Source organism: Arvicola amphibius, chromosome 5 (genome assembly GCF_903992535.2).
Source record: "Arvicola amphibius chromosome 5, mArvAmp1.2, whole genome shotgun sequence".
NCBI lineage: Eukaryota > Metazoa > Chordata > Mammalia > Rodentia > Cricetidae > Arvicola > Arvicola amphibius.
In genome coordinates this window covers 36,331,739-36,347,447 of record NC_052051.1, presented here as the reverse complement: position 1 = coordinate 36,347,447, position 15,709 = coordinate 36,331,739, and the positions used below count along the sequence as shown (strand labels likewise).

General features: G+C 40.0%; 1 protein-coding gene across 6 annotated transcripts in view; it reads right to left on the bottom strand.

Moving 5' to 3' along the window:
* Nucleotides 1–15,470, bottom strand: part of Tasp1 (taspase 1) — a 219,069-nt gene extending 203,599 nt beyond the window's left edge. For 3 of the 6 annotated variants that reach the window (XR_005285506.1, XM_038331557.1, XM_038331560.1), the window contains exons 1-2: nt 15,426–15,470; nt 5,340–5,556 (exon numbers count right to left, since the gene is read on the bottom strand). Coding sequence is in view for 5 of the 6 variants with exons in the window: in XM_038331557.1 (XP_038187485.1) it covers nt 5,340–5,484 (145 nt within the window). In the remaining variant the exon portion in view is untranslated. Of the gene's footprint in view, nt 1–5,339; nt 5,557–11,010; nt 11,765–15,425 lie in introns of those variants that run through there. The other 3 variants (XM_038331559.1, XM_038331558.1, XM_038331561.1) reach the window with 3 other exon arrangements.
* Between the last annotated feature and the right edge of the window lie 239 nt (nt 15,471–15,709).

Genomic DNA, 15,709 nt, shown 5'->3' with positions numbered 1-15,709 from the left:
CAAGTTATTCTCTGATCTCCATAAATGTCCTCTGGCACAGGCCCTCCCCACCACCACACACATTAGATGGACAGACAGACAGACAAGATTAGATAGATAGATAGATAGATAGATAGATAGATAGATAGATAGATAGATGATAGATAGATAGATAGATAGATAGATAGATAGATAGATAGATAATTGATAGATAGATGATAGATAGATAGATAGATAGATAGATAGATAGATAGATAGATAGATAGATAGATAGATAGATAGAGATGAGAGATAGAGAAATAGATAGTAGATAGATAGATAGATAGATAGATAGATACATGGATAGATAGATAATTGATAGACAGATAGATAGATAGATAGATAGATAGATAGATAGATAGATAGATAGATAGATAGAGATGAGAGATAGAGAAATAGATAGATAGATGTGGTTTTTAACTTAAAAAAAAATACTAAACTCAGGAGTTCCTTTGGTATGGAGTTGATAATGCAGGTGGTGCCAGGAACAAAGAACCTTGAAGTCCCTCTCTAGTGATCTTTTAAATGCCCCACGACCACTATTTGGGAAATTACTATTTAGAATCTAAAATTCTCAAGAATTCTCCAAAAATCCTATAGACAGTTACTTAAAAGTTTGGCTCCAAATAAACTAGTTTCCTTAAGGAAATTTATCCTTAGAACTAGAGAGACAACTCAGTGGTTAAGAGCACTTGCCGCTCTTCCAAAGAAACCCCGTTCAGTTCTCGGGACCCACATCAGGCAGCTCACAACCAACCACCCAACTCCAGCTCCAGGACAATGTCCTCTTTTGGTCTTGTACACGAGTGCACACCTCTCTCTCTCTCTCTCTCTCTCACACACACACACACAATACGTAAGTAAATTTTAAAAAATTATTTTTATTACTTTTTTATTACTTTTAATTCTGTGTGTCTGTCTATATGTGCACATTCACACAAGTGTCCAAGGAAAACAGAAAAAAAGTGTTCCATTCTTTGGAGCTAGAGGTACTTGTGCTTGTAGCAGCCCAACATCAATGCTGAGATGTGAACTTGAGTCCTCTTCAAAAGCAAATGCTTTCTGATGCTTTTTAAGATTTATGTGTTTTTATTTTATGTGTAAGTCTATGCACTACTTACATGCAGTGTCCACAGAGGCCAGAAGAGGGCGCTGGATCCCCTGAACTGAAATTACAGGCAGTTAACTATGATGTATGTGCTGGGAATTGAACTCCTGTCCTCTAGAATAGCAGTCTGTGCTCTTAAAGTCTGAGCCATCTCTCTAGACCCTTATTTTTAATTAAGAGGGTCAAGCTAGGGATGGGAGTAGAAGGAGAAAGGGGAGCAAAAGGAGGAGAAACAAGAACGTTAAACTCTTGATGGCTAATGTTCTTATTAAAGTTCTTTAGTATGACCCTCCTCCTTCAGTAGATTCCATAAGGAAGATTCTTAAGGAAGGTTAAGGTTACATGTCTAATCTCCCAACTCTCCTGTGGATCTAGTGAAAACCTAATACAACTTTTCTCAAGGCTAAGAAAAAACTGATAAAGTAAAGGCTGAAGAGAAGAAGGGGGCAGTGGTTGAGGGAAAGAAGTACAGGGGGTAGGTCTAACCAAAACTAACAACCTATGGAGAAGCATTATTAAACCCCATCCTTTAGTAAGCTAATTATATTTAGTTTTTTTCTTTAAAAAAAATTTAGATGTCAGTACCCCACATGGATGAACAGACTGTTTCCAAATGATGGGTTATTAAATATCTGTTTCATGCACAGGTCAACTCCCTATGAATTATTGGCCAGAAAGTTCCCAGAAGTACCAAAAACAATACAGGCTATTGCCTTTGCTCCTGACTGTCCACCATAAGTACAAAGTAATACCTAAGGGCTGAAGACACCTCGTACTTCAGTTACAGGACATAGAAATCAATCGAACTGATCAGGAAACTCTTTCCCCGCTAGCTAGCTTTCATAATGCTAGAATGTACTAGAGAGGAGACATCAACGGTGTTCTGGACCCTGAACACTACAGTACAAACCCACGGGACATGATGGACCCACTGGTGCAACAGCAGTAAGACTGCCCATAGTTATAACCAGCCACTCTCGTGATTAGATCTGAGGTCTGCTGCACAGGAGGGAATTCATGCCAGGTACTATTCTCGGTCAAAATCTGTGGTCAGGGAGATTATAGGTTTTACTGGAGAACCTATCAATGTTGCTTTGCTAAATGGCCATTTTGTCGAATTGCTCTCTAAATATTTATCCATAAGTATGTGCTGTTCTCAATCTTCGTCAGACAATCTTTTTACTAAAGAAGGTACTGGCTACTGCAGACTCATAACTGTCCAAAGTGTTGAAAATAAGTAACTATGAGTGCTCACATACAAATGCAACACGCAAATTAACCACTACTCCTAGTCCCCTGCAAGGCTCAGAGAACAAAGAAGTAGCAGAAAGAATGGAAGAACTTGAGGATGGAAGAAATGCTGTTCTCATGTGGCTACTAAACAAAAACTCATAGCAGCTAATTATAACTAGTTATACAAGACACACAAGATCAAACTATCTTTTAAAAAAATATATCCAGCATGGAAATGGGCGGGGCTCCTAATGGCTGTTGAGGAATTGAGAGTCATTTTTCTTTAGGGTAATGGCCACTAGAAGGCTGCCCAAAGCCCAGCAGAGGACTCTACATCCTTGCATATGTGGGCAACAATAACTGGACTCAGTTGTTTAAAAAGAAAAAAAAACAGGAATTTGGAAGGGAGATGTGCTGGCGAGGGTGCTGAAGAAAGCTGGAGGGAAGGACTGTAGGAAAGATGATCAAGATGCATCATATTCATATATTAAATTTTCCAAGAATAAATGTTTAAAGTTAAGATCAAGCAGGCATTACCAATAGACTATCAGGGATGCTGCCTATAAGTAGTCCACACTAACGGATGCAGTCCTATGGGGTGAACCATGTGATCCTAGGCCTGCTGTATTCCATCTCAGGGATCCCAACTTTCAGCAATATTTGGTAAGGCAGGGATATTACTGGCAAAAAGTTTAGCATGCAAATTCTTCTGAGTAGAATAAAGAAAAGAGTTCAACGTGGCCCCAATTAATCTTTAGAATCTGGTTAATATAGCCGGGCGGTGGTGGCACACGCCTTTAATCCCAGCACTCGGGAGGCAGAGGCAGGCAGATCTCTGAGTTCGAGGCCAGCCTGGTCTACAAGAGCTAGTTCCACGACAGGCTCTAGAAACTACAGGGAAACCTTGTCTCGAAAAAAACAAAAAAAAAAAAAAAAAAAAAGAATCTGGTTAATAATTGCTCATTTCCCTGTTTGACAAAGGAAAGACAGGCTCAGCACTCAGAGCACCCCCAACCAATAGTACACAGCAAAAACTATTGCACTATTATGTTTGCACTGTGCGAGCTATGGTTTCTCTACTGCAAGTAACACTGACATTCACTACATAGAAATAAGACTCTGCTTTTCAATTTTAAAGGCTGGGTCTGGAGAGGCGGCTCAGTGGTTAAGAGCATGTACTGCTCTTGCAGAGAACCCCAGCTCAGTTCTCAGCTCCCACACTCGCTAGACAGATCACATCTGCCTGTAACTTTTGCTCCAAAGGATCTAACACCCTCTCCTGGGCCTCTGTGAGCACCTATATTCACATGCACATATTTAAAAAAATAAATATTTCATCAAAAATTTAAAAAGGGCTATTTTGTTTTGGCTTTTTTTTTCCTGGTTGGTTGGTCAGTCAGTTGGTTGGTTGATTGGTGAGTTGGTTAGTTAGTTGGTTTGGATTGGATTCTTCAGGGTAACTCAAGTAGCCAGGAATTCTTTATGTAGCCCAGACTGATCTCAAACTCATAGTTTTCCTACCACCACAATGTCCCAAATGTGGGATTGTTATGTGCCCCCATGGAGAGCTGACTCTTATTACTGTCAGTATCAGTTTAACCAATAGCTAGGAAAAACAAAACTGTACTAACCAAATGACCAAATGTTGGTAAGTCTAATGCTGAACAAAAGAGTTGTATATTATGTGAGAAATGTAATCTTTAACCCTTTAAAAAAGTAAAAAATACAGACTTCTTTGTAATCAACAATCTGTTTGACTTTCCAATAATTTAGAAACGGGGTGTAGCTGAACAATGTTGGTACACGCCTTTAATCCCAGCACTCAGGAGGCAGTGGCAGGTGGATCTCTGTGAGTTTGAGGTCAGTCTGGTCTACAAAGAGAGTTCCCGGATAGCCAGGACTGTTACACAGAGAAACCCTGTCTCAAAAAAACAAAAAACAAAAACAAAAAAAAAAACAACAAAAACCAAAAGAGGGTGTGTCTGTGGCCATGCACCCTGAACTGACCCAATCTTAGCTGATCTCAGAAGCTAAGCAGGGTCAGGCCTGGTCGGTACTCAGAAAGGAGGAGCAGAGGTTGCCCATGATCAGCACTTTCTGCCCATTCTGACCCTACTCGTTCTGATCTCTAGCAGTCTTTATCTAGGTGCCGCTACCATCAAAAGTGTGTCTGAAAGGAAGAAAAGAATCACAACAGTCAACAAAAACAATGTTTTCCAAATCTAAAGCTGTCACAACTTGTCCAAGTTTCAGATGTTTCTTGTACTGTTTACCAATAACTTTAAAGACAGTTACTTACTGGTATTATGGATGCATTGCTAAAAAGTTGCAGTCAAGATGATAATAAACCAGAGATTCAGAAGCAGGAGTTAAGAGTCCCAGGTCTACTTTTAGCGAAGTAAAGGTACACACATTTCCATAAATTTGCCTCATCTCGCCTCTTCTTTCTTTTTTTAAAGATCCTGATTTTATCTTTGTGGGTGTGTGAACATGTGTGCCTGCATTCACACATGTTTATGTATGTCATGTGCGTGAAGGTGCCCATGAGTACCAAAGGCATCAGATGCTGTGGAGCTGCAGTTACAGGAGGTTCTAAGCTGCTGTGTGTGGCTGCTAGGAACTGAACTCGGGTCCTCGAGAGCAGCAAGAATTCTCCAGCCCTCCTCAACTCTCATTGTAAAAGAGGGGAGTGTGGTGGGAAAACAGAATAAACAAAATAATAAATATTTAAAAATTACTTTGGCTTTAACATGACTGATCCAAACATATGTACTATATAAGGTAAATAAGAGAGGGGAAATAAGGAAGACGTAGGTACAAGTACCACTGTAAAACATTCCAACCAAGATACAGAATAACATCTAACAGGTTCTTTGGTTCCAGCCCTCTTTGTCAGATACAAAATGCAGTCTTTGGTGTTTTTCACAGCAAGAAGTGGAAAACATCCTTTTTGGTTTCCAACTCACCCACAAGGTCTCACCTGCATGCACCAGCACAAAGCCCCCTCGTTTCTCCTCACAAGGCTGCCTTGTTTCTGATTCCTTGACTGTGACTTTAGCAGCGGATGCCTGAGGTGCTCTGGAAGGCAGTCCTTCTCCAGAACTCATCCCCTTCTCCATGGTCATCCTCCAAGATCATCATCTTCTATCAGGAAAAGAGCATCCTTCCACACAACAGCAACTGTACAAAGAGCTACCCTAGGGAAAAAAGGAAAAGATTACCTCTGTTTCTTTCTACCAACATACACACTACTTACAAAAAGTCATACACATATTTTTCAAAATAGGTTATTTTTTAAATTATTGAATTGGATAATAGTAACAGAACATAAGAAGTTTATAATTAATATCCAACTTCAGTGACAGTACTTGTCTGAAGACATATAAACAAAAGAACTAACTATAAAAAGATCTCATCCGGGCTGAGTGTGGCAACACACACCTTTACCAGAGCTCTGGAGAGTCAGAAGCAGGGGGATCACTCACTGACTTTGAGGCTAGCCTGGTCAGTTTGCTATCTATGTATCTATCTATCTATCTATCTATCTATCTATCTATCTATCTATCTATCTATCTATCCATCTATCCTATCTATCTATCTATCTAATCTATCTATCTATTTATCTAGCAAGTTATATATAGACAGTTCTAGCCTACCCAGGACTACATAGTTAGATCCTTAAAAGTGGGGGAAGGAAACTATCCAAGAAAAAACTCCACCTAGTCTAAATGTCTTTGTGTTGCCCATACTGAAGTAACCTCAACATAGCGTGACTATCACTTTATTTTCCCTGCACACCAGCCAATCTCTGGGACATTTGAAATTACAAGCACCCTGGCACACTAAACTAATATAAAGTCTAGGTTTCTATTTAAAGAAAGCAACAAATTCATACTTACATGTGAGGCATTTTTAACTTTTATTCAGTATTACTGTGTGTACATATTGTGGAGGTAGAAGTCAGAGGACAGCACTGCGAGTCAGTTTTCTCCTTCCACCTTACATGGTTCTGGGAATCAAGCTCTAGTTGCAGGCCTTACAGAGCAAGCACCATTGCCAGCTGAGCCATCTCACCAGCTTGAATGTGTATTTGTTGGCACAGGATCTCACTGTATGGCTCAAGCTGACCTATGCCCTGCCCTGTGACTATACTGCCACAGCCTTTTGAGTGAGTACTGAGATTACAGAGTGTAATACCACTGTTCCCATGTACAAAGAAATTCTTCAACTCTCAAAATCATCAGTTAAATGCTGTTCAGTGCAATTATGAAACATAAATTCTAACAAAATTATGTCTAAACCAAGAATCAATCATGAAACATAAATGCTAACAAAGTTATGTTTAATCCAAGAAATAAAACAAGCACTCTTTCAAACAGCTGTCATCATGAAAAGCAAGAAGTTCTCCACAGATAAGTAATGAGACATAAAATTTAATAAAACAATTTTCAAGCGACTAATGCCATAAAGCTTTTAAATTTAGTCACTATGGAGTAAAAATTCAAAAACATTACACAATTAAATTTTAATAACAACAAAGAGGTCAGAATTTATTCTAAATTAGGACTAAACATACCACTTTAAAAGAATTTATTCTAAATTAGGACTAAACATACCACTTTAAAAGCAACAAAGAGATTTAAAGAAAACATGACAGTGGGGTGGTCAAAACTTTTTAAATGACAGTGTTAAGTAAAAACACTCAATCATATTAAATTGAAAAAAGGAAGGGGTCAGACACTGTGACATATATCTATAATTCCAGCACTGATAAGGCTGAGACAGAGGATTGCAAAATAAAGGTCAACAGGGTTACACAGCTGGAACCTGGCTCAACGATAAATCAATTCGATTCAATTAAAAGCAGCCACTAGAAGGAATGAAGAAGTTCTTGATTTATAGACATGGAACAAACATCTAGTTAAAAATTATTTTAAAGCATACAAATAATCAACTGAGAAGTTTGAGACCATAGTTGGGTATACAATGAGATCCAGAATACCCTGATCGAAAAAAATGTATATTTATCGTCTCTGTGTGTGTGTGTGTGTGTGTGTGTGTGTGTATTCGGTTTTTCAAGACAGGGTTTCTCTGTAGCTTTGGAGTCTGTCCTGGAACTAACTCTTGTAGACCAGACTGGCTTCGAACCCTGCCTCTGCTTTCCAAGTGCTGGGATTAAAGGCGTGTGCCACCACCACCCGGCTCCACTTTTTAAATATATATAGATATGTATAGATAGATAGGTAGATAGGTAGATAGACAGATAGATAGATAGATAGATAGATAGATAGATAGATAGATAGATAGATAGATAGATGATAGATAGACAGACAGACAGACAGACAGACAGACAGACAGACAGACAGACAGACAGATAGATGTATACACACACAATGTGGTGGTTTAAATAGGAAAAGCCCCAATAGACTCACATGTTTGAGTGTTTGGCCCATGGGAAGTGGTACTATTAGGAGGTGTGGCCTAGTTGGAGTGTGTCATTGTGGGGGTTGATTTTGAGGTCTTATATGGTCAAGCTACACCTAGTATGACACATAGTCTCCTTCTGCTGCCTGTGGATTGAGATGTAGAACTCTCAGCACCTTCTCCAGCACCATGTCTGCCTGCACAATGCCATGCTTCTCACCATGATGATAATGGATTAAACCTCCAAAACTGTAAATCAGCCCCAATTAAATGTCTTCCTATATAAGAGTTGCCATGGTCACCATGCATGGTGGTGCACATCTTTAATCCCAGCACTCAGGAGGCAGAGGCCAGTCTGGTTTACAGAGCAAGGTCCAGTACAGCTAAAACTGTTCCACAGAGAAACCTCATCTCAAAAAAAAAAAAAAATGCCATGGTCATGGTGTCTCCTCACAGCAACAAAATCCTAACTAAGGCATACACATGTAATGAATATATCTATATATCTATATAGTCTATCAGATCTGTTCCTTTAAAGAACCTTAATATATATGTATATAACATATATGTGTGTGTATATATACATAGTATGTATGTGTGTGTGTATATATATATATATATTACAGAAGCACTAGTTAATGAACTAAGTCCAAGATCCAGAAGCTATAAGATTCCACTTTAAAACTGCTGTAACAAAGGAAATGCCATATTCTGAATTTACTTTGATTTCTAAGTGACATCTTTATAATGCTACCTCAGAAAAGAATATAGAAAAACATGCCCAAAGACTCATAAAGGAGTTATTTTTGTTTCAATTCTTCTGAATCTTGAATTTACAGGGACACATAAACTACAGGTAACTGGAGAAGGAAAGAAAAACATTGATTTCTGCCGATCAGCCAGGGGTAGGGCATGACATTTGATTAACATTAAATACCTCTGTTTATGTTTATCATACTTGTCACTGTTATTACATTATTTGAAACATGTAGCACACTTATACCAAGCATTATCTCAAGAGAAATATCTATGTGAGTTCGAGGCCAGCCTGGTCTACAGAGCGAGTTCCAGGAAAGGCTCCAAAGCTACAAAGAAACCTTGTCTCGAAAAACCAAAAAAAAAAAGAGAGAGAGAGAAATATCTATTGCTTCAGCTCAATTCTGAGGCAATACCCACAACAAAATGTTCTTAATTATCAGAGATGTGCAGGTATTAAAAAGTTCTATGCAAGCCGGGCGGTGGTGGCGCACGCCTTTAATCCCAGCACTCAGGAGGCAGAGGCTGGCGGATCTCTGTGAGTTCGAGACCAGCCTGGTCTACAAGAGCTAGCTCCAGGACAGGCTCTAAAGCTGCAGAGAAACCCTGTCTCAAAAAACCAAAAAATAAAAATTTAAAAAAAAATTAAAAAGTTCTATGCAATAAGAACTAAGAACACTAGGCTGGATAAACTCTAACCATGCACGCCTACATCCAAGCCCATAAAAATCATAAATTACTTTAAATACTTTAATCTTTAAAGAATTCTATAGCTCATCTTCATATTGCCTTCATTTCTGAACAATGTATTTAAATATTAACATTTCACAACTTCCTATCAGTAATGATATTAAAATTCATTGTGAACATTATTTCTTTTTTCTCCACGCTCGCCACAAGAGGGCGCACACACTCGGGACGGACAGCCGAAAGCCGCTGTTTCTCAGCCAGAAATCGAACCCGGGACCTCTGGACTCGCAAGCGCCGCACTTAGTCGCTGAGCCACCTCTCAGCTCTGAACATTATTTCTTAACACTGACAACTTGCTCATTCTCTACAAAATTTTCTTAAAGAATTAATGATTACATAGATGCCGAAAACCCAGCTCAGTGGTACAGCATGTGTACCTAACATGCACAAGGTTCTGGAATGGATCCCCCAAAGCAAGATGGCTAAGCCAATAAAAAGAGCATTAGAAACTTAAGCCTAGTGATCTGAGTTCAGGACTCAGAACCCATGATATAGGAGAGAACCAACTCCCGAAATTTGCCCTCTAGCCTCCAAACATGTGCCATGGCACATATACAATAAAAATGTTTTTTAAGATTTTTTTTTTTAAAAAAAAAAAAAGGGGGGGGGTTAAGTATTATATGTCTACAGCTGGACATGATAGCACATGTCTATAATCCTAAAATTTGAGACTCTGGGGAAGGAGAATTAAGAATCTAAGGCTAAACCAGGCAGTGATGGTACACACCTTTAATTCCAGCACTCAGGAAGCAGAGGCAGGCAGATCACTCACTGCAAGTGCATGCTCCACACACAGACACAGTAAGTAGTTCTCTTGAAAATAAATAAAAGTTAACTTCTTCACAGATTTCCAAATTTTATTCATAGGAGCCAAAATTAGGGAGCACTTTAAATGCTCATCAAGTGACAACGGATCAATTAAAAACAAAATGTGATATATTCGTAAAACAGAGCATCAGTGAGCCATTACAAAGAGTAGAATATAAATAAGCATTAGAAACAGTGAATAGAAACCAAGGAAGGCCACCAATCTATCATTTATAAAAATTTAAGTGGACAGAAAGTGAGCCATCCGTGTGGCTTAAAAGTAGAGAAGCAATGGAGAGCGACCGCTAATGGAGGCATAATAGACCGCTAATAGTCATACCTGGAAAGGAAGTGTTCACTTGTGGAGAAGCTGTGTCCTGCTCTAAGTTACAACAAGACAGAAAACAGTGGCTTCCAGGCCACACCTTAGCCTGGGTGACTCCATTTTACAAGCCAAATTTGGTCCATTTTGAGTGCGGACACAGAGGCAAATTGACTCTGTTCCTCATTGTACACACTGTGCACAGACACTGCTATCTGTCCAGTACCACCCATGGCACAAGACTGAAAATCAACTTTTTCTTTAAAGTAAAAAAGCACCTTTATAAACGTATCAGACTGGAAACGTAAAAGTACATGGGCATATTAAACTTTATCAGACAAAAACAAGCCAAAACTTTACGGAAAACATCAGTCTGAGGAAGGGTGTTTGTGTACACCTTTATCTGGGCATCCTAACACTGAGCAACAGCCTCAACAACCTGTCATCTCACCACCAGTGTGTGTATAAAGGGTCCCACAGGCAAAGAAATCCTGACTGTCTCTGAGGATCGAGCTAAATCCCCACTGATGACATGCCCCATTCAAATTATCGTCTGCCCACCTGTCTGCCCAGATCTAGCCCCACACCTCACCTGGATTGCCTCCATGGTTCCAGACATCACCTCTGCAGCTCAACTCAACCCTGAAGCCTGGGATGGATCAACTCTGACCCAGCAGCCCTGCTTTGTTTGGCTCCTGCAGCTCCATCTGCTTCAGCTTCCACCTCTGCCTCCAGGAAGGCCTCTGAGAACTGCCTGAACGCCCTGCACCTCCTTTACTGCATTCTGTGATGATGTGTGTGTTAGTGTGGGTTCCAGTATGTGGTCATCACTGCACAGTATGCAGTGTGATTTAAGTAATTAAGATTGGGATCAAAGAACCTGGGTTTGCAATAGCTAGCTCATGGCAAATATGACTTTACAAATTAGAGGCAACAAAAACTTGTGAATCTTTTTTTCTTTCTTTTTGATTTTCTGTTTGTTTGTTTTTGAGAGAAGGCAGCAAAGTACCCCCTGCAGGCCTTGAAGAGTTATCAACAATGGCCTTGAATTTCTGTTACTCCTGACTCTACCTCCAGAATTCCGGAATTACCACACCCAATTATGCAGTCCTTGAAGTCTAACCCAGAGTTTGTAGCCTGTAGGCAAATAAACACTCCAACAACAAAGTAATATACCAATGCACTCCCTAATAATAAATAAATAAATTCTAACATTGTAAAAAGATACAAACATTCTATGTATGAGCGTAACATACTCATGACATCAGTTATTAAGAGCTGGGCATGGTAGCTCACATCATTAATCCCAGCACGCATAGATAATACATACGAGGAACTATAAACTGAACACCCAAAGCCGGGCGGTGGTCACGCACGCCTTTAATCCCAGCACTCAGGAGGCAGAGGCAGGCGGATCTTTATGAGTTCGAGGCCAGCCTGGTCTACAAGAGCTAGTTCCAGGACAGGCTCCAAAGCTACAGAGAAATCCTGTCTCGAAAAACAAAAAAAAAAAAAAATCCAATAATAAAGAATATTCATAAAAGAACAAAAACAATCATTTCTAACAAAACTGTACTGGTACCTTAAGCTGGATGTAACTGTTTTGAAAAGGAGTCTATAAGTATGAAAAGCCTGAAAATACACAATACTGTAGGTATCGTGTCTGCAGAAACTACATATGACCTAGTCTACACAGTTAACAGTATCACAGATACACCTCTAAGGAGAACTGAGAAATCCTGTGTTCTCTAGTATCCTCCATATTTGAACTTGTGTTATTAAATACTAGGCACTGAAAAGAGACTTTATTTGGCCATTTCTGAGACCAAGATGAATGCTAATTCACTAGCCATCAAGACCAGAAGGTGGTCTCAAAATAAAACATTATTTTTTTTTTACTTCAGGGACTTTCTAGGTACTAATTTATGGTATAAATCTTGACCTTGGATCTCTCATATATATTTATTATATATTACATTATACATTATATTATATTTATATGTAGTATACACATGGCTATATATGATACAATGTGTATATGCAATGCACATATATGCATATTATACATATTTTTCCTATTACTTGTGATGACATGCTTTTTAATTAAACAATTTAGAAAAGTATCATGTGTCCTGTTTAATCTTTCCAAGGCAGTGTAGGAGAAGATAGTCAAGAAATCACCTATCTGATAATAAAATATGTTTTTACAGAAGAAATACAGCCTGTAAGCTATTGCAGTTGATAATGAAGAACCGTGCTGTTAGAGGGCCACAGTGGCTCAGGACTGTAATCCTAGCTCTGCAGAGAGGCATTGGCAGGAGGATCGCTGCAAGCTTAAGGCCAGCCTGGCCTACATAAAGCGTTGTAGGCCAACCAGGAACACGAGATGAGAAACTCTTGTTTTAAAAAATAAAGCACAGTTTTTGTGCTTTTAGTGTCATGACATTGAGATTGCATTGCTTCATTAAATGAGTTCCAAACAAATTTAAATTCATCTTTGAACCAGTAATTCTACTTCCGAGCACACCTTCTACCTAAATTTTAAACAGAAAAAGCTTAGTCTTTCTTAGGCTGGTTTATGTTGTTGATGATAATTTGTTTTGCTTTGTGAGACTGGATGTCATGTAGCCAAGGCTAACGTAAAATTCTTGCTCCTCCTCCCTCCACTCCCAAGTTCTAGGATTTCCAGCATGTGACACACTCCTGGTTAGCTTTACATATCCTGCTATGCTTAATATATGATAATATGGAATTTTAAAACATATATACAACCTAAGAGTTCAACAGAAAGGAATGGTTATAACTAACATTATTTGTGGCAAATTGATTTTCAAGATGGATTCCTAAACCAGTTAGTGGGGAAAAGAAAGTCACCAAAGGTGATGAAAAGTAAATAGCCAGAAGGCAAAAAGTAAAGGTGCACTCCCCTCTGCTACTATACACCAAAATTAAGTAATCAAAAACAAGAGTTAAAACTACAAAACTTTTAGATTTACTAGAAGTTGTACAGTATATTTGTGACTCTAGAATCATCAATGTTTTTTGTTGTGGTGGTGGTTTTTGTTTGTTAGGTTTTAAAGACTGGGTCTCTCTATCTGAAGCACTATTATGTAGCTTTGGCCTCTGTTAATAACAGGCACACATGTGGTACATGGACATAATAATAAAGATAAATCTAGTCGAACATTAGACATTTCTCCAAAACTACATAAATGTCAAAAAGTACATAGAAAGATGGTTAAGATTATTAACCATAAAAATCAAAACGAGATACTATTTCACTAGTACCACTAAGATACACATAAGCAAAACAGGTGTTTGCTGGGCATTAGAGAAGCAGGCCTTCATAATCTGTGGGATTCAATATGCTGTAGCCACTTTAGAAAGCATCTGCTCAGTTCTCAAAACACATGACCACACCCTAAAAACAATATCCACACAGAAAGTCAGAGGATGTGTAGAATTATTTCAAACAGCCCCAAATACAAAACAATACAACTGCATATCCATAAAAAGGAGGGAAGGAGTGATGGGTAGGTCAGTGGTAGAATTCTTACCTAGCATATGTGAGGTCCATCCCCAGAATAACAGGGAAAAATAAATAAATAAAACGGAATAAACGTATTGTTGCATAGACGTGGACAAGCCCTGAAAACATTACTCTAGCTGAAAGAGACTCGACACAAAAGGACACCCGTTACATGATTCCATTTGTTTGAAATACACGAAACAGGAAGATGCATACTGAACCACGGATCAGAAATTGGGGGAGGGGGGCCGTTGGAGGAGGGTTAACCATATTGGGTACAAGATGTCTGGTGAAGCTGATAAAAACGTTCTGGAACTAGACAGCTATACTACAAAACTTTTGAAAACCTTGAACACAGAGAGAGAGACTTAGCAATGTAAAAGAATGGACTCTGTACTGCCTTGGTTACACCTCAATACGAGAAAAGCTTAACCAGGGCTGGAAAGATGGCTCAGCAGTAAAGCGCACTTGCTTCTCTTGCACAGGATTTGAGTTGTTCCTAGCACCACATGCTGCCTATAACCATTCATGATTCCAGCTCCAGGAAACTGAATGCCCTCTTTTCTGGCCTCCACGGATATGCACGTGGTGCACAGACAGATATGATGCATGCATTCACACGTAAAATTAAAAAAAAAAGACAAAGCATAACCAATGTATCCATACTCCATGCAGTGAGTACAACATACACAATCTGCATTTTTTTTTAGTTTGAACTGTAGGCTCACACACTGGCAGGTCATAGCTAAAAACACCTAAGAAATGAGAAAGAAAAAAATCCTTAGCAGTTATACTAATCTCTATTTCTGCATTTCCCAAACATCTTCTAATAACCACTGCTTTCTGAAGTCATGAGAGGAAAACTGTTTATTTACAACAGAAAGGGAAATTATTAAACGCCCAAGTGTGTGAGCTAAATGTCCTTAGCTTATTTTTCAAGGATCTTAGTCCAAAGGCCCCCCAGTGAAGCTTTCTTTCCTCTCCCCAGCACAATTAGGTTGAACTCGGAATCTCCATGCCTCTACTTCAAAACACCTCCAGCTACTGTTTTCGCCCGCCTCTCCAGCTGCCTCATCTACTCCGTCCTAGCCTCCTCAGCTCTGGATGCTAACGTCCCTCGGGACTCTAACCGGGCCTCTAAGACATTCCGGGAAGCTCTGGCCCCACCGCGACACCGGTATGTGGCACATCGCCGGTCCTGCACGGACCCGGGAACCGCGAGTTCCCTGCAGCCTGTGACTGCACAGCGCGCGAAGCGCTACGAAAAGTCCGCAGCCAAGGAAACTGGCGGGCCCCACGCGTGACCGTGACTCGGGGCCTGGAACTCCGTGGGCCCCTGCCCCAAGCCAAGCAGGTGGCGCCGTGGGCGCCGTCCCGAGCGGTCGGGAGAGGACGCCGCGCGGGCCTGCGGGGCCACACTGAGACCGAGGCTCGGCGGCGGCAGCGACGCGGACAGCGTGAGAACGAGGGACACTCACCCGCGTCAGCGCAGAGCACTCCTCACACCGGAAGTAATCGCTCGCCCGTTGCCAGGGTGAGGAAGCGGGAGTGGCGTGAAGCCTTTCCATTGGCTGAGGGTGCACACGAGGCCGGAAGCAGACGCCCTATGTCTCTAAGCCTGTGTTTCTGCCATCTATCCGGTAACGGATTCTTTGGCTTCAAAGCAGAGACACACAGGTCTGTCTGCGACTTCTGATATGTTTTTATTTATTTATTTATTTTTTACATATTTGGGTTTGTTTGTTGTCGTAGCTGTGCAGTC